This window comes from Aptenodytes forsteri, unplaced genomic scaffold (genome assembly GCF_000699145.1).
Source record: "Aptenodytes forsteri isolate BGI_AS27 unplaced genomic scaffold, ASM69914v1 Scaffold195, whole genome shotgun sequence".
In the NCBI taxonomy this organism is placed as follows: Eukaryota; Metazoa; Chordata; class Aves; order Sphenisciformes; family Spheniscidae; genus Aptenodytes; species Aptenodytes forsteri.
This window is the reverse complement of record NW_008795317.1, coordinates 4,196,921-4,216,592: the sequence shown is the minus strand read 5'-3', so window position 1 is coordinate 4,216,592 and position 19,672 is coordinate 4,196,921. Positions and strand designations below refer to the sequence as shown.

General features: G+C 37.8%; 1 protein-coding gene across 1 annotated transcript in view; it reads right to left on the bottom strand.

The window, feature by feature from the left end:
• MTA3 (metastasis associated 1 family member 3) overlaps positions 1-19,672 on the bottom strand; it is a 152,617-nt gene that overhangs the window by 41,100 nt on the left and 91,845 nt on the right. The window contains 5 exon segments of the mRNA XM_019472155.1: positions 3,705-3,791; positions 12,352-12,574; positions 13,097-13,248; positions 14,454-14,578; positions 17,180-17,238. Coding sequence (XP_019327700.1) covers positions 3,705-3,791; positions 12,352-12,574; positions 13,097-13,248; positions 14,454-14,578; positions 17,180-17,238 — 646 coding nt within the window.

The following is a 19,672-nucleotide window of genomic DNA, read 5'->3' as shown; positions in this document are numbered from 1 at the left end:
TGTACTGGGAACAACACGCCAGGAGGAGACAACGCCAACGATCTTCACATTTGAAAAGACTTTGCTTAATTGTTAACCACTGGTTTGGTCAGAGCTTGCAACCATACCCTTAAAGGATGAACACCTTCATCCAAGATGCTTCAAGAGGGTCAGATTAGAAAAAGTAGAGTAGGGTAATGCACCAGGCGGGTGTTAGAATAGCACAGAGCTAGGGCACAGGTAATTGCTTCAGGGCAGTCCTGTAGATTTGGGGGATGTGTGTGAAGGCCAGTTTGATGTCACCGATCTTCTCACCACTTACTTAGATGAGAGCTTTTTACTGCCATTCACTGCAGTACTCATCTGCTTTTCATATGAAAGAGTTAGGAACACCGAGCTCCCAGCAGATTTCATGGCACGGCCCATTTTTCATGCTGTAGAGAACAAGCGTCTATTTTGCGTTTTTACTAAAATGGGAATTCATGCTGTAGAGAACAAGCGTCTATTTCGCGTTTTTACTAAAATGGGAACAGAGGCGCGCTTAATGTTATGAACACTACTGATTGCTAAAGCGAAACCTTCAACTGAAGTAGAAAGGTTTGCACTGTTTGCTTAAGATGATTGGAATTTGGATTCTAAAATGCTCATTTAGCAGTCTTTTCCAATTTTCTGAAGGAAATGATTAATTTTCAGGGCTAACACCACTAAAATATTATTTTAGTTGCCAAAGAGCTCCAGCAGCATCCACAATAATCCCAGCAGCTGGATCAACATATGAGAACTTGTAAGCTGCTTCTGTCTACAGCGTATAGGAGATATAATTTTATATTTTCAGGATGGACGAACAGTTGAAGAGGGAAGCATTTCCTTCCTTTGACTTTTCTTCGGTCTGGAGGTCACTAATCCTCCATTAGTTTACCACAAAAGCTGTCCTTTCTCTTTCTGCAGTACGGGAAGGTAGCAAGACCAAGCTCTCCTTTTAAGTTCTGGAAAGAAACTTAAATAGCCAGGACCACTTCCCAGTGGATTGAGTCCCTCCCGTGGGGTCTTTACACCGTACACTCACTCATCCTCTACATATAGACTTGCTTCAAGTATTTGCATGCTTTAGATCAGCGCTTTCTAACTAGCTGCTTCATCACCCGAGAGAGGTAATGAGGCATTTCAGGGGTTTTGCCTGAATTGTATTATACCCTCATATTATTGTATTATGGAATAACAGTAATTAGGGATCTTCTAATTCCTGCTGCTGTTAGCCTTGGTCTATTGCCTAGTACTTCTCTGAAATCTCCTAGCCACCTGCACCTTCTGCTAACTCAGAGAACTAACTATAACATTCAAATAATCCAAATTATCCCTTCAGCCACACAACAAATAATCAGTTGGCCAGATTCAGATTATACGATTTCTGAAATAAAAATAAAACAGGAATAAGAAACAATACTCAAACAACCTATTAGGAACCTTTATTATAAGACCAGGTTGCAGCCTCAAACAAGGAATTAGCAATAACAACTCTAAACCCTTCTATTTCCACTAATGTCGCTAGGGTAAAATAAAAAAAAAAAAATCCAAAGCAAACAAAGAAAAATTGAAGTCTCCTATTGAGTCGCTTAAATAAGCATCCTGGATTCCAGAGGTGCTTAAGCAGCTGCACCTCTCTCATCTCATCTCCTCAACATGCATCCCAGCTGGAAACGTTAGCCTGGTTTCCTCATAACTAGGAGGTAATAGAGGACATTTAATTAGCCGGGGGTTCCTTTTAGGGGGTTTGTTCAGTAGGCACAGTGATGACTGAAGAGATTACGGGGGATTACCCCCAGCTCTTGAGAGGACAGCGCTGACTTTTAATGCGTAACCTACCTCACCTGAGGAACTGGCAGCCAAGAAGCAGAACAGGGATAAAGGGAAGCGATGACCCGGGATGTGCAGGGCACTGAAATCCTCTCTGCTTACCAGCAGAGCTGAAAACAGTAGCGTCCTGAGAGACAGAGTTAACTGTATTCCAATAAATGTCTGTGGGAATGGCATGGAAGGAATTTTAAAAAGAAAATAAATACCTCCTGTATAAGCTATGACATGATAATTCTTGCTAAATTCTATGAGAAAATGCAAGCATTACTTACTCACTGGAACATGCAAACAAACATCCCAAACAAACAAAAAATCACAAACTAAACTAAAAAAAACCCCCACCAAGCTAAATGGCAAACAAAAAGCCATTTTCTAGCCATCCTTATACAGCTAATTCAGATGCATGTCCATAACTACACTGGGTACACTTCATATCCCTGCAACACACATTATTTACCTTCAACTGTAGTGAGACACCTTCACTTCCTATACAGTCAAATGCTACGCGGACTCTACAGATACCTGGTATATTTTAGCACCGTTAATCTTCTACAAAACCTTCACCTAAGCACACATAATGCTGTCTGACACAGTTCATCCATTTGCTCCCATTAAACCTACAGACTTAGGCTCCCAGAGGTATCAAGACAACCCCTCACCGACTAAATAACGTGGCACTAAAAACACGCAGTACCTTCTAAGATTACACACGCTGCCGTTCCTTCTTTCGACTACCCAAACGGGGTCAGCCGGACGAACCACCCATCTCCTGCCGGATTCCCCCCCTCACAACCACAGCTCCACCAAGTCAATCAAAGCAGTCCTTTCCTCATTCACTCGAATGACAACATACGTAACGCACACAGCTGGGATGCCTGTAGGAAATTATCACTGGCTTTTTTCTTAAACTCCAGGGCAGGAGGAATCAAAATTCAGTGAGAGTGGGCATTAATTCTTCATTACTCAGTTTTCTGAAGTTTGGATTTTGTTAAATTCGATGTTCTGGAAGAACAGTTATAACTATATTAATAGGCGATTTCTATTTCAGTAAGTCAAGAGACTGTTATCGTTTACTTTGTTCTAGTACAAAAAAAACCTCCTGCTGATTGAAAATTTGAGAAAAACATTTAGACTGAGTCCTACCCTCAGCTTTACTTCTGTAGAATGGGATTAACACACTGCAGAATTATTCACTGCTGCTCTGATCAATGGATTGATTTCTATGTTCATTTGAGGATTAATATAAAGCCTCTGAGGTATCCCATCTCTCATATGATTATGTAAATATTTAATAGTCAGTGGTGGTTCCTTGCAAAGGAGACTACTTTCATTTTTTAAGTAAGGAATCACAATTACTAGAATTTCTCCTCTCCTTATTATCTTACGTGAGTACCTTGACCTCCTGGCTATGATCTCACTACAGATTTCATTGCATCTTTTGAAATTATGTCATCAAATTAAGAGACGAGTGTCTCATTATGGCTGACGTCTGCTCCTTTCAAGTACACGGGAGTATTACAAGTGGATTCAAGGGACACAGTAGAGTAGCGCTGGGTGTACTGAGTATCTCATCTCCCCTTTGAGTGCTTCTTTATTTAGATTACCAGGATATTTTTCACATTCTAAATTACATCAGGTTTCACTCTGCCATTGTAAACCAGTATCAGGCGGCCTTCTGCCTGCATCCTGCAAGTTCAATCATCCGGTTTTGCAACTGAGAGCAGACCAGAGTTTTTATTAATTTATTAACTTTATAGTTTCCTTTTTACTACAAGCATAAGTCTCTCATTCTATGCATACAGGATTTTTAAGTATCAGTAAATACTGCATGTTCATGTGATTCATTTTTTCCTCTGGAGGCAGATACCCACCTAAATACCCAATGATACATGACAGTGGTTTTCTGGTGCTTTTGATCTTCAGAGGATTTCCAGTAACTTCACAATGTCGATCTGCATCTGAGAATTTTAAAGAATGAAACTCAGTTTAAATATTCTACCATTACAAATATAATTAGGATGCACCAACCAGTTTCTGACTTACATTTTTACCACATTTTTTTTTCTTTTTAGCACATATTCTTCTTTTTTTCATCAATGCTAATAATAACAGAAATTTAAAGGCAGGCCACGTCCTCATTCATGCAAGTGATGTTATGATTTTTTTTTTTTTTTAAAGTTAATACAAGTTCTAACACAAGTCTGATTGCATTTTTTGCCTACAAAGTCTTTTTGGAGACAGTCAGCTAGGCAAATGAAACACAGATGAAAACATGAGTACTAAAATAAAAGCAGCTCTGGCTATTAAAAAGAATTTTCATGGAATTCTTCATTGTTTTCTACAAGCTTGTCTGGCCCTAAATGGAGTAATACAGACATAAGAAGGATTTAAAGTTGGGACTACTGATTTTGGTCCTGTATTACTCACATGGTACGGTGATTCATATCATTCTTAATAAGTCAAACAGAACACGGGGGCTACTATGGCAAGATGAAGCTTAAAAAAAACAAACAAAAAATCAAAAACCTCTTTACTGTAAACCTTTGAACAAAGTGGTCAATTGCAACTAAGTATGACAGAGCTCAAAGGCCTCCAAGATAGGAACTTCCTGCAAAGTAAATGAAAATAAGCAGTTCAGTAACTACCTTAATGTGATGCTAAAACTATAAACTCACACCTTAAAAGGCACTGTGAATACACAAGCAGAGAATCTGTCTAAATGCCCTGGACATAGAAGCGTCACTATGAAGAGGATCACGCTTAGACAGCAGAGTCAATCAACCTAAGGCAAAAATTCACGAGACGCCAGGTTTCAGTAAATAGTTTCAAGACCACTGGAACCATAGTATTTTTTTTTTTTAAACTCCTCAGAACGGTTGGGTTATCTGTCTTCCAAAAGCACACAGGCAATCCCCATATAGGGCTTCCAGCATCCCTAGAACACAGGTATTCTGTTCTGGACAAAATTGCATTCATACGTTGATTGTGTGGATCTAGAATTCCCTCACATGGAATTACTCCCCACATATACCTACATACGTGTACACCTTTCTTCGTATAGGTTTCACATGTGCACATGCAGATCTGCATCTTCTAATAAGCTTTACAAGAGCTAGATACTATACATAGATTATAATAACTGTAATTCCACTTGTTTTACCAGAATGTTTCTGTTTGTTTCGTTCCAGCACAAGATATGGAGGACATAGGCACATGAAGAGGATAAGACACTACATAGAACAATTTACATTTAAGAAAAAAGTAAAATTTACAATCTCTTTACGTATTCTGTCTAGCTACGTGTAAAAAACTTGTAGGTCATGAAACCACAGCAATGACTGAAGTAAGTATTTCAGTATGTTCACAGATGTTTTTAATGCAGCAGACAATGCACAACTTAGTTCAATGTATTAAGGAAACTACTTGAAATCCTTACATGTGCTAAGCGTAAATGATAGCTGGTATCTGGGAAGCCCAAAGGGTCCAGAGCCCTAGTGCCGAATACACAAAGTACTTTATTATTTTACCTTAATAGCAAAATATACTGTTCTCAGTGAAAAAAATGCACTGAACCTGGTGCCTAAAATATTTTTAATATTCCACAACACTTGAAATATTTTAAGTGACAGAGTAGAACGATGTGTCTCCACTGTCTCCCTTAGTAAAATAAGCACAGACTATACAGTGAGTATTTTATAGTTACTTTGGGAACAGCAAAGCATCGTCTAAGAAGTAATTAGCAAGAAAATTTTCCATCTACATGTCTTCACTGTAAAAAAAAAAAAAAAAAAGACATTGAATCATGGTAAGATATTAATATGCTGACTGAGAATACAGACTGCAAAGAGAGCACAGTTTCCATGCTTGAGGCAAAGCATGTTCACCAAAGGTACCGGGTGGGTATTCCAAAGCACACCAATCTATTAAAACAGTTCAATATGTTTAACAGCAGCAAACTTTAATCCACAATATGGTACTCCCCTGAAGAATATAATAAACTTTATGATCTTTATGCACTACATACAGAAAAACATGAAGTTAGATTGTGCGTTGCTCTCAAGTGTAAAACCATAGAATAAAATTTAGGTAGGAAGTTGTCAAAAACAAAATTTAAAAAAAAGTCCTAAAATCAAATATGGGCTTCCACAGGAACACTAAAAATCTTAGTAAGATCAGTGAAATAGTGAAGCTATGAGAAATAAAAATGTATTTAAAAAAAAAGAATTGGAGTATTACATTTGATAGTGTATTTTTTTCAAACGTATCAAAAGCAGAAAGTGCGCTAGTGCCTGTAGCAATAGGAGATGATCAAGGTGTGAGGAAAATATAGAAACATAGAAAAAGGCATGGCAGAAAAGCTGGATGAATTCTCTGCAGCCACGTTCACTGCAGAATAACTTAAACAAGCTCGCTTCCAAAACCTTTTTAAGAAGAAAGTGTGAGAACTGTGCGTCCATAGGAAATATTTCAAAACAAACTGGTTAATGAATAAAAACAAGTTACTAGGACCAGGCGGAATTCATCCAAACAGAAACTGCTGAGCACGCGCACTACTGGTGTTTAACTAATGCTTGAACTGTTCTTGGTTCAAGAGAACAAACACACGGCAAATGCGATAACATTCTTCAGTAAGCAGGCATGCAGACTGGCAAAAGGGCTGAACTATTAATAGAGGCATACCGTTAAATACGGAAACATCAAGGGAGCCAACAAAGACCTTGTAAAGGGAAAACATGCTTAATGTGTTCTCATTATTCAGCGGTGTGTCCTTGCAACAAGAAGGACAACCGCAGACTGGGCCTTGCTAGCCCAAGTGCAGCCAGCAGGGAGAGGGAGGTAACCCTTCCCCTCGGCCCCTGTGAAACCATGTCCAAACGCCGTGTCGAGTTCTGGGATCCCCGCTACAAATGAGATATGGACATACTGGAGAAAGCCCAGCTATTGGAGAGTCTGGTTTGGGGCTGGAGTATAGGAATGTACACGGAGAGTCTGAGGGAACTGGGTCTGGTCAGCCTTGAGATGAGGCGGCCAAGGGGAGACCTGATTGCCACCTGTAACTACCTAGTGGCAGAGCATTGAGAAGACCAAGCCAGATCCCTCTCGGAGGTACATAGGAATGGGACAACATACTATTGCTGTCTGTGGCAACAGACACAAGCTGGCAGATGGGAAATTCTCCTTAGGTGTAAGGAAAAGATCATTTACTGTGAGGTTGATCAAACGCTGGAACAGGTGCCCAGAGAAGCCATGGAGCCTCCATCCTTGGAGACACACAAATCTCATCTGGACAAAAGGCCCTGAGCACTTGAGCTTTGTGCAGGGGTGGGATTAGAGACCTGCAGAGGTCCCTTCCTGCCTACACGCCCTGTAAACCAGTGGCTGCAAGTGTCACAGGTCTGCCAGGAACCTCTGAAGGAATCGTGACATGTACACATGCAGCTGATCTGGCATCCAGCTTGGCATTTCAATTAGCTTTTAACAAACTGTGTCACCAAAGACCGTTGCTGTCCAGCTGTTACAGGGTAAAAGAGAAGGGTTTTTTTCAGGGATTAGCACCTGATTAAAACTAATTGTCTATGTAATCCCCAAAGGATCTCTGCTGTTCAACATATAAAAGATCAAGAAAAGAGGTGACTAGAGTTAAAGTTTCCTGACAAGAAATTACTGAGCATAATCAAAGCCAAAACTGATTGCAAAGGATATCAGCAGCATCAACAATAAATGTAAATTCATTCTTAAGGGGTAAAACGACTGTAACATACAGATACAACGATGGGTTCTACACCATCACCATGCAGAAGAGAATTCATGGAGTCAGTGTCAACAGCTTTCTAAAAATATCTAGACAATACTAAAGAGTGGTCACTTAAAAAGAAATTAGAATCAGAATATTACAAATTATGATGATAGGAAAACAGAAAACATGCGAGACTCTCTAAAATGATGGGAAACCTGTATCTTGAAGTGCATGTAATTTGGGGCACCATAACCCTAAAGAGGATACAGTACAATTAGAAAAACTCCAGGGAACAACATTACCAACCACAGTTGAAACGGATTCTTTATGAGGTTTTAAACAGACCAAGTTCTTAATCTAGAAAAGTGATGACTGTTGTGCGTATTACAGAGGTCAACGAAATCAGGAATGCTATGGAGAAGATGATAGCGAATGAGGCGTGTTCTTTGAGATTTGAAAGGGTTTTTTAATGATTTCCTTTTTTTAAACTAGATTTGTAGGTCTCTTAAGCTTAGAAAGACTCTCATTGGGGAGTTATTTCTCTTTGACATTCCATCATATCACTATCAAAATTCAGATTATCTAATGAATGTACTGTGCTCTAGGTATTCCCTGAATAGTAGTATTCTTCGAAACTCTGGGGGAAAAAATAGTGTGTTCTTTTAATTATTTTACTAAAATCTGGCACAACTGTATTCAAAGATAACAGTAGAGAAAATATTTCCATCCTAGATGCAGCCAAAAGATCTTCCATAGCTATCAAAATCAAGGATGTAAAAACCTGTTTGTGAACCAATACCCATAAATGTGACTCACTTCAGATGAATGGGTCGTTTTATATCAGTAAAACATAGGCTGTATGCTTACAAATTCAGTAACATTTTGCATATTCTACTTAATTTTCACTTGCCTTTGTTTTATCAAACCAGACCGTAACAAGCAAGTACTGTGTACCAAACTTGTAATTAAAACTGCAGATTTAAAGGTATGTGAAGTTTTGATCATGAACAGTATACCCATTTCCAGATAACTACATATATATTCTACAGATAATATATTACCATCCACTGAAAACATTTTGACAATCATGTCTACATAGAGTGTAGTTACCCAAATTTAAATTACTATAATTAATACACTTAGTTATATTGATAAAACTATATCTGAGCAGGGGGGAAAAAAAAAAGAAAAATCCCTCAAAACTCTTCCTGTGCTGAAGTAATAAGGTTCACAGATGCATGGCTCAGTCTCACACATATATCAACATGCTCACAAGCTGGAGACAGATCCAATCTCGTCAGTGACTGTCTGGAGAAGAATGCCCACTTTGGTTTCCTCTAATTAAGAGACCTTCCACGGACAGGATAGTTTTGCTTAACTTTCTAAAAAAGATACAATATATTCGAACTAAGAAGGTATTTTGCCGAATTTAGAGCATGGGAATTTCCTCTTACCGAAACAGTTCACCAGTTCTAATTATTCCTGAAAATCCATCAGACAAGTTTATCATCAACAACTACAGCGAGTCTATTATCTTCAGGCAGAACAAAGTTTGAGATTTCCATGATGGCTTGGGCTCCTAGCAGGAGATGCCACGGCTTCTCACCCTTCTGGTGACCATCCCTAGATCGAACTGGGAATGTAAATGCATCGTCTCCACTACCTCCTGCTGGCATCTGAGCAGGGGTCATGCTACACGGTTCACTAATGAGAAAAATCTAATTCTCTGCACTAACTGACGGAATGAAGAACACAGAATAGGACCTTGTTTTCTGCCAGTGGATGTAATGGGCCGAGGGAGATGACGTGGCTGGAATTAGAATAATAAAAAAATGCTCTGCCTGAAATCTCGTTTCACCTAGAAGATGGTTTGGCCCGAGATTAGCATTCTCAGAGGCTTCCATGCCCCTCTCCAAGGCAAAAGAAGTATCTGCAGATGAGTTCGGATGGACTGCAAAAAATCAATTTATTTTATGAGCAAGCTCTGACTGGCTTGTTCAGACTTTCTTTCTCAGAACTGGGAATTAGTTTCAATTACAAGCTGGCACTTCAACAAATTGCATGAGACTAAGGAGGCATAAATCCTGGTACGCTGCTGGGTGAGTGTCCTACCATCCTTCTGTCTTTAGATTTTATGGTTTCTGAGTGTTGGTATAGTGCCTGCTGCAATATAGTTGTGAAACGCAGTTACGTTTTCAAGCACTGGTTTCACACACACAGAGTCAAGTGAGTCTGACAAAGCATCTAAGCGGTCATTAGATCCAAGTTTCAGCACACCAACATGGAAAACAAATTCCAAATCAGTTCTTGGACGTCCTAACCATCTCATGCCGTATCACATCATGGGTAACCTGCTGCTACTCTGGCCAGCTTATTATCTAAGCACAATTCTAACTTTTGTAACACCAACACAGACATTCATTCAATGCTGTAATTACTCAGTGGTATTCAACTTACGAAGTCATTACTGTTAATCAAGTATCTCATTTAAAAATTAAAAATTTTAAAAATTACTTCATCAAGCTATCCTTCGAAAAGGATTCAGGGCATTCAGGAAGAGAGAGTCTATTTAGTTAGAACATTAAAATCTACAGAGTGCTCTAAACACAGCTCACCAGATACAAGTACATGAACAAAACTAGAAGACTATTTATTTACTTACTTACTTACTAGGCTTTATGCCTAGTAAATATTTAAGCCACATTTAAGAATATGACAATGACAATGCAGGTAAGAGCATTGTATGATTCCAGAGAGATGGATATTGCCAGAAACAGAATACGTGTGTGTGTGTGTACACACAGAGAAACATGAGTTAAATTAATTAAACGAGGTATAATCTGGTTTCCACTATTATAAAATAATTTGAATGTTGTGTTCTAAAAGCATTGACAACTGTGACTTCCTCCCCGCACCCCCCATGTTAGGTCTAATCAGGAAGCATCAGCATTCAAAAAGACAAAATTGCAAGGTCCAAATTTTTCTTTAAATAAAAAGAATAATGAAATACAGAGACTACAGGGGAAAAAAAAAAATCTTTCTGCTCTTGATGTTAATCTGATGTGGCTCTTTTTCATTCAAAGGAACAAAGAGGAAGCACTCACAGCACTGCCAGTCTGATACAAGAATGACTATTTCCTGCTGAAAAGCTCAGCTTTTCACTCCTTTGTTTTAAAGTTGAACTGTGTATATAACACTTGTTCTAGTATGATGATTAACAGTTGGACGAAACATTTTTTTCCCTTCTGTTTTCTTCTCTTCCTTAAACAAAAGCTTCATCCTCTTTCAAACTGAGTTACTGCAGTGAGTGAGAAGAAATAGGGACGTGGATAAAAAAGGTTCAAGGTTCAAGTGAACTTCTAAAATTAATTTTCATCCATGATTTAGCAGAAATCAGTGCCAATTACATAAATTAAAAAGTACAATGCTTCCCTCTCAGAAAATAACTTATTTTGTATTAAAGATTAAAAGTACAATCATAGTCCAGCCTTAGACACACTTCTTCCATGAAAGTACAACCCATATGGTTTCCTTAAATCTGAAAGTTGTTCCTGACTTGCATAGCTTTGAAAGAAGAAAGAAAACGGCCAATAGGACAACTAAATAAGTAAAACAAGGACAATGAACAGAAATATTCACCAAGTTCTGGATGACTGCAGAAGTAGGCGAGGAGTTTGCATGTGAAGAATGGCTGGTGTTAAAGCACATAAGGGGAAAATAATTACTCAAAACCAGATTCTAAGCCTCTATGGAGTAAATTTCTTATAATTGGCACTGACATCATCAGCATCCCAGTTAAATATGCTGGGAAAACATTTAGCGTTAATCTAGTAAACACGGTTATAAACCCAACATCTAATATTCTAAAAACTTTTCTTCAATTCTAATACAACTGACAGTACAATGAGCCAGCGCGGCTCATCTTGGAACACCAAGCGCCTGCTCCGAGAACTGCATCGACGGAAGGCTGGGAAACATAACCAAACAGCGTGAGCAGTAAAACAACGCGCTCAGCGCAGATACAAAACCTGCTGAAATATTCAGTGATTTTGCAGCAGAACTTACACACATATGCACATAAAGAGACTTACTGTTGCTACCTACAACAACTCACAACCTTTTGTCATACTACTAGTGAATTTATCCGTTCTTTATATTTTGGCTATAAAGAACAAGCGTAATATAGGCAAATATTATTTAAAACTAAAATTTCAAACTGGAACAGACAAAAAAAAAATAATGATGCAACTATGATGAAATAATAAACATAGCTATCACCACCATCTGATCACCACAGTAACAAAGGGTTGTATTACAGGCAAGATGTAAATTCGTATGCATCCTAAGCGCCTCATTCCTTGATCAACGCCACTGAGAAAAAGTGAAACACGTACAGATCTACACTTTCTGTTCAGCGAAAGAATAAATGAACAATATAAAAGCGAACTACTTTCACACTGCCTAGCAGGAAGCATGTTTTTTATGTTACGGCATTGATTTTCCCTCCCAGTCCCTGATTTTTTTTTTAATGACAATTTTTTTTGTAAGTGAATGAGGTAATAGGTCTCCCCTTTTCATTCACTGAAATGATCCCCCAGCCCGAAATCTGTTCAAGGCAGCCAGACTTTATCCAATGTGTTGGTGATATGCTGGACAAATGAAAAAATGAAAAGCAAAAGCGTATAGACAAGAAACGTTTATTGAAAAAGAAAATAAAATTAAAAGACAAAAATGGGTGGGAAGCACAGCACACAGAACTAAGAATTAAAAAAACATCTTACATTCTGCCTTAATGGCAGCACAGTTAATAGGGACAAAGGGACGTCTTGCTGCCTGCCGCAGCCGGAGGGTATTTTTGCAGACCTGACGGGCCAGTTTTGTCCAACACGTTGTGTGAAGAAAGAAAGCTTGACGTGTTTTCACTGCCGACTTTGGACTTCCAGTGTTACGAACTGGAGTTCCCTGTGTGGCCTGCCGGGACATGTGAGTTCTAACATGGGATTCCTACAAAAACAAACAAAAAAAAATCATAACACATACATCTGAATTACAGCATTAAAAAAACCCACAATTCGGATAAATTCACACGGCTAATCAAATAATATGTATAAGCACTATACAAAAAACTGGGGCTTACGTATGAAGCTGTAAAACAGAGTAGAGAACTCTATTGTGAGTGGATATATAATACCATTCTAGACGAGATATTGTATAGTCCTATTAACATTTTATAGATATCACACCATTTGATTGACAAGATCAAATGTCAATCCATTTCAAATGGATTTTCTCCACCAAAATGCATGAAGTGGATGTTTGCTTAGCTAAGACTTAGTCAAATAAAGACATGGCAGGACCTGCATGCTGTTCAGTTCTACTTAAGACACGAAAAGGATTAATAAATTGAGTTTTGTAATACCAAAGTTGAACACATACATAAAAAATCATTCCATTAAATATTCAAATCACAGCAGTCTTGTGAAAGCACCACATTTTGTTTTAGGAAATTTATCTACACGTTCTTACCTCTGTAGGTTGGCTGGAAGACAGTTTATCTTCATCTGTCTGTGTGGGCATTTTCAGGCCACCATATTTCTTCCAATAAATCCAGCAAGATGCACACAATCTACATTGCATGTTAGGAGGACCCCAAGAATACCATTGGTGAGACTGTGGAGCTAAGGAGGAGAAAACAGCACAGGTAAACTGGTGCATGCTACATTCAATATAATAAATCCAAATGCTGTAATAGATGGCTTTATATGGCCATCATATATGGCATTATAAAAGCATTATATTTAATACATTTGACACGGAAAAAAATAAGAACTTGAATTTTTAGGGTTTTTTTTCCCTCTTTTTTTTCTTTTTACAAAAGCACCCCAGACATCAACTCAAATGGAAAATTTCAAAAATCCCCACCCCACCCCCCCAAAAAAAAAAGCCCTATAAATCCTCCACTATTTCTAATCTTACCCTGGAAAATAGGCTTATTAGGTTGCTTGTTACTTATTAGAATTACTTAAGATCTGTGTTTTTTGCTCAAGTCATGCAAAGTGAGTACTTATAAATCAAGATCCATATCAGAAAAGGACAAGCACTTCTCCTATCGACCTTGAAGATGCATATGTACCTTTACCTTGTGCGTGTGGAGGCTCAGCAGAAAACAGTAATTTAACCTTTTTTCTTTTCTTTTTGTAATCTTTCACAAGAAAACTATTCTTTAAAAAATGTGATTTGAAAAACAACAAAGTATATAACTGGAATTTTCTGTACACAAAATATGGTTTTTATTTAATTGGTGTTTAAGAGACAGGCAGCCATAGCAATGATAAGTGAAGAACCCTCATACGGTAAGCCTTTTCAATTCTTTCCATTTCTGGATTTTATTATATATACTCTCATATAACCTATGTTGAAGGCTGCTATTTCAAGAAGTCCAGCAAGGAGCACCAGAAACACACAAAATACTAGGAAAAAAACCAACACACCCTCCCCCTGCCCCCAAACAACAGAGGGGAGGAAAAAAAACAAAAAAAAAAACAACTCAAACGCGCTGCAGCCTTACAGAAGAACCAAAAGTAAGTTTGAATCTAGTATTCTGAAGGTAAAGGAATAACATCAGTGCCATCATATTATACTACTTTATCTTTCTGTACTTTCTGAACTGTTAAAAAAAAAATCATAAAGTGGATTTGAATATTGACACTTATCAATATATTGAAGGCAACTCTAAGTTAGAGTTATTTCTGTCACACAAGTCATTGAAAATTATCCTCTATAGCATGCAAACAAAAGTACATACATTTGTTTTTAAAAAACAGTGCATATTAAGATTAGCCCAAACTCCTGAATTATTTAAAAAAAAAAAAAATTCACTTACTGTAGCAGCTTTCACAAGCCCGACCTATTAGTGAGGCCTGTGCCTGGTAGGAGGCTCCCATTGCTCCATTGACTGCAGCAGGTTTCCCATTGTTGCTGGATATTTGATTGGGATTTGGTTTATTGCTTTTTTAAAAAAAAAAAAAAAAAAAAAAAAAGAGTGATTTTACTAAGCAGTTAGTCAACATGAAAACAAACAATCTAATTCTGGAATTCTGATGTGTGGTGACAACACCTGTAAAATCTGCTCTAAACAACAAGACTATTTTTATACTCCTCTAGTATTTTCAGCACTGTAAGAGACTTCCTATGTAAAGAGCTGCTTTGATACTCAAATTTACAGATCTTTGTAAAATGCTCTCACATGGTCTAAGCTACTTGACAAGCTAGTAAAAGACCAAGTCTCAGGGTCAAGCATTAACAAAAGCCTGACATAGCACAGAATTTAAGAAGCGGGTTCCAGTCAACAGATAAGGCTTTACAAGGTGAGACTGGACTTTGGGTGAAGTATAACCAGTAAGAGTAGTAACACTGCCTATAACACTGCAAGGCTGTCCACCCTAGATGAGGGTCTTCTGCCTCCTATCTCAAGCAGAAGTACGTAACTTTCCACCAACTGCAGTAAATGTTAATATCCTATAACCCTGGCAAAGCTCGCCCATATAATATCAGGCTGTTCTGTCTGAGTTCTGTCCTAAATTACTTTCTGAGAAGGCTGAAGAACTGGTTTTGGATTATTTTTATTGTTATATTATTATTGTGATTATTTTAGCTACTAATACTTCAGTGAAGTAGGCCTTTACAGGTCAGTTAATTCAGAGAGAATTAATATACTCCTCACTGGGTTACGTACAGTATTTCCAAAGCTCCAAGTTTGTGGGTGTTAATTACCCCTTTGACAAGCTATACTCTCAATACAATGCAAGGCTGATACATTGATTCCTAAGATGATTATTCATTACTTTAGGTAGCATAAAATATGTTCAAGATTAGTTAAAATGACTAATGGAAGAAACCTTTGCTGTATCAAGTCTCTACTCGAAATGCCAGCAAGTCTGTCTCCTGCCTTCTCCTTTTTCACTATATCCAGTGGGAGGCAAGTTTACAATTTCCAGATACTCTTTATCAAGTACCTTGGACTCAAGGTACAAGAGAAGGGATCAGGAGACGATTGTGTCTCCCGCGCTATGATCTGTCGCAGTTACCTTCCAGAGAAGCCATGAATTTAAAGGGACTCTCGTACTGAGGACAGAACCTTGCTTTTACTGGAAATATCTTATGATCAAGTTCAAAAAGATATTCAGCTCTGAGAATCAATTCTACTCAGATTTCAAATACAATAAATCACTCTTGAAACAGAGCGTTAGCAATCCATTTGCCCACAAGTGCCCCAGACTGCACAGTTATCAAAGACTTGAGAAGTCCTAACACCCTCTTACCATTGACTATGGATTTTGTCTTGACAGGGAGGCAAAAGACAGACAGTGAGAAAGATAAAGGCAAAAATCCTGTATTTCAAAACAGGTTTTGTCATCCAATACAACTAGTCCCTACTGCAAACATACTAGCAGAAGTCCTGAACTGTCCGCATGGACCAAGGAAATTAAATTGAAAAAACATTATGTAAAGACTGGGCATCTTACAGTTTTTCTAAAGCAGCCACTTCCCTTTAAGGGTTAGGAAACACTCCTACTAGAGTGTGCAGGTTTTTTTAAAAGGCATCATTTATCAGAGACTTGAGCTTTAAAACTCACAACATTTCTTCAGAGATGAAATTAAAAGACTGAATTTAAAAGTCCGCTGTTTGTATTATTAAATCTGGTTAAGAGAAAAGTCTGTATGAAATATGGAAGCGAAGCTCTATTGTATGCAATTTATACAAGTCATGAAAAAGCCAAGAGTGGATTTTCAAAGTATTTCATTTGGTGTTCTAGTCTTCTGTTGTACAAACACTCACAACAATGGGAAATTCACATATATGTAAATGGAATATACCCACAGAAAGCTTAAAAGAATGTCATCTGTAACCCTTTCTCTTCTCATAATCTTGAGGAAATTATGAATATGAACGAGATAGAATCTATCTTGTTTCTGTAAACTACATGTTAACAAAAGCAGATATAGCATAGAGTTTAAATCTAAAAAACCAGATTAAAAACACCTCAGAAGAACACAGATTTCATTAGACTTGTTTAAAGAGAAAAGATTTCGGGCTGTGTGCCATCTTTAATTTACAGCCAGAGCATCTCTTGTCTCTAGCTGAAGAATAGATTGTATCAACAAGATAAAACTGTAATGGGAAAGTATCCGATTTTATTTTATGTAACTACATTAACTGCTTCTATTTTGAAATATTGCATTTACACAAATATGAAGTGTTGTACTACAGGGATTCGGAAGCGATTATTCTGGAAAAACTGCTTTATAAATGATAAGGCCCTTCTTGCATGCGAGCAGTCCACGTGGCGCTTGATCACCTTTTGTAAAACTTCCCCCTGTTCCAGAACAGGCAGTTTGCAGGTCAAAGACAACGGGCTCAGTTAAGTACAAAGGTTTCATTTACAACAGGAGTTTGTGTCATTTTCTGATTATACCTCTGTATATTCTGTTTGTTTATAACAAATACTAAGAAAGTAACTATCAAAAAGACAACTAAGAAAATATCATGCATGTTACTGTTTCAATTTTACCTATTATTCAAAAAAATGACTTTATTGTTATACTCACTAGGTGGGGATGTATACTTGTTTCAATTTACTTTCTGCTTCAGCCGCTTTAAGACGTTTCTAGTTGAAAAATTAACACCTTAAAATATTTTATTATATTCAAGTACGAGATTTCATAAAACTGCACACAATCCATCTTTAAATTATTTCTATTTTGTGATTCCACAAGGGCCTCCAAAACAAGTGTAGAAATCTACAAGATGAAAACCATGAAAAATGAGTTCTCTATTTTTATTATTGTTTGAAATCATAGTATACTGTCCTCCCCAGTAAAACTCACAGGCCTCACATATGACAACAAAACTGTAAAAACGACAGTTACAATTTACATAAATTACATCTACATAAACATGTAGGACATTGTGGCTAACCCTCATTGCAGAATAAGTAGGAAATAAATGAGTGAAATTGCACACAATGAGTCCCTCATCAGTCATGTAACTCTACTTCTCGTATGCTCTGTCAAGCCTGAGGCTAGTATTTTATAAGCAGTACAAGGAAGTGGAACAGTAAAATCCACTTTTAGAAATAACTAAACACCTACTTCTGTTAAGTGCCATTAAAACTGTAGCTCAGGAACACAGCAGTAGCAGGACAGCTACATACTATCAAGACAGTCTGTGAACTTATTAAATGATTACTTTCTTCATACTAGCAACAAACTCAAAACCTGTTGCACTCAAGGTAGTATTATTAACTTCTAAAACGTTATTGCCATTTTATACAAGTAACTAAGATGATAATTTTTTCAGCAATGGCACAAGAAATACAGAGTTCGGATGTCTACTGTCTATCTGAAAGATTTGTCTGTATGTAGGGGAAGGAGAAAAGGAGTTGAAACACAGTCAATTTTATTACAGAGGAGGAAAAAAACCAGCAGGGATATTGATATTCAGCAATAATAAATCAGCACTACCTGCCTGCCTCTCAAGATTCTCCCTTTCTTTCTCAGGTGTTTAAAATCCAGTCCTCCATTTCTCCTACAACAGCCAATTCTCTTCTCTGCTATACTCCTATTTTCTGATATCCAATCTTTGCAAGGCTCACAATCCAGGAAGATATTTCCCACCTTGAGAAAAGTATCATCAAAAGACCCTGCTCCGAGACTCTCTCGCCTGAGCCATGAGGTGAGTTACAGGGTTAATCAGCTTTACTGGTTGAGTAGCCCGAGTAAGCCTCCTCATGTAAACCACTGCTCTCTTCCATTTCAGAAAGTTGCCTCTGTGCCATCCATCACCATAACTCTCATTCATAAAAACCACATCTTTGAGGAGCAATCTATGACAAATAGACTCCTAAGCAGTCCATGCCACCACGAATTAATTTCCATGCAATATGAGAGCCCTTTTCCATTTATTTCCAAGACAGGCTTTTTTTTTTTTTTTTTTTTTTAACAGGTTTTTGCTGTTTGCAGATGCCTAGTTGTGTTCGGAGCTACAGAAGTGACTTCCACCGACACATCTGGTGCAGTTGCAGTCTTTCCCCAGCACCAGGCTTGCCAACACTGCACTGCCTTTGACAGACCCATAGCAGAAATGCAAACACAGTATGCTCTGCCTGCTTAAGTCAGTTTTTACAAGAGCAAGGAGAAAGAACAGCAGCAGCATGCTCCAAGTCTGATAAACTGATAGTTTTTAGTCTGAGAACATTTCACAGCCCCAGCAGAAGAGCTCTCAATGGTGAACTCTTTCTGCTTAACAGCTTCAGGCCACAGGCTTCCCACAACTGTCTCTTTCTCCTTTCCATATTACACGCAACAATATGGAATTTGTTTTCAAACTGAAAAAGCATGTGAGACTGCAGGTCAGCAGAACCTTTCCACAGAGGTTCATAACAAACTGGTCCCATTCTACAAAAAGAATGAATAAATCTCACTGCACACCTAGCAAGATCATCAGAGCAAAAGAGAAAAACACAATAAAGGGAAAGAAATGAGCAAAGTGGCCTTGAAGCACTGTCAAAATGTAAAGGCATTTGTAGGAAGCTGTATCAAGCCCTGATGGCAGTGTCAGTGAGAAGTGACTATACACAGTAATTAAATTTTAGCATACTTTTAATACTGGCATGGGGGTTGTAAGGAATGCAATTTTAGCAATTGCTTTCCTCCTTTATTTACTGAAGTGAATCATATACTGCCTTCTACAAAATAATCACACAATGCCATTCAGTATAAGCTATATTTTTATGCACTAAAACTGTGGTTAACATTGCTCTCAAAGCAACAGAAAATGTCACAGCTTGAATTCACACTGACCTATCAACTTTTAAGTGCCAAGAGAGAAGAAAGGATGCAGAAACAAAAAAATCAACAAATAATTGCAATTTCTGAGATGAAACCTCTGCCTGTTGAAATTTAGAGGATGAAAAGTGGTAAGCTGTAAAGGTTGGAAGTTGAAATTGAAAACATTTAGAAAAGAAACAAAGCACCCAGTTTGTAACAATAAGGGTAACAAATCACTGGAGCAATGTAACAAAGAGAACTGATGTTTTTCGG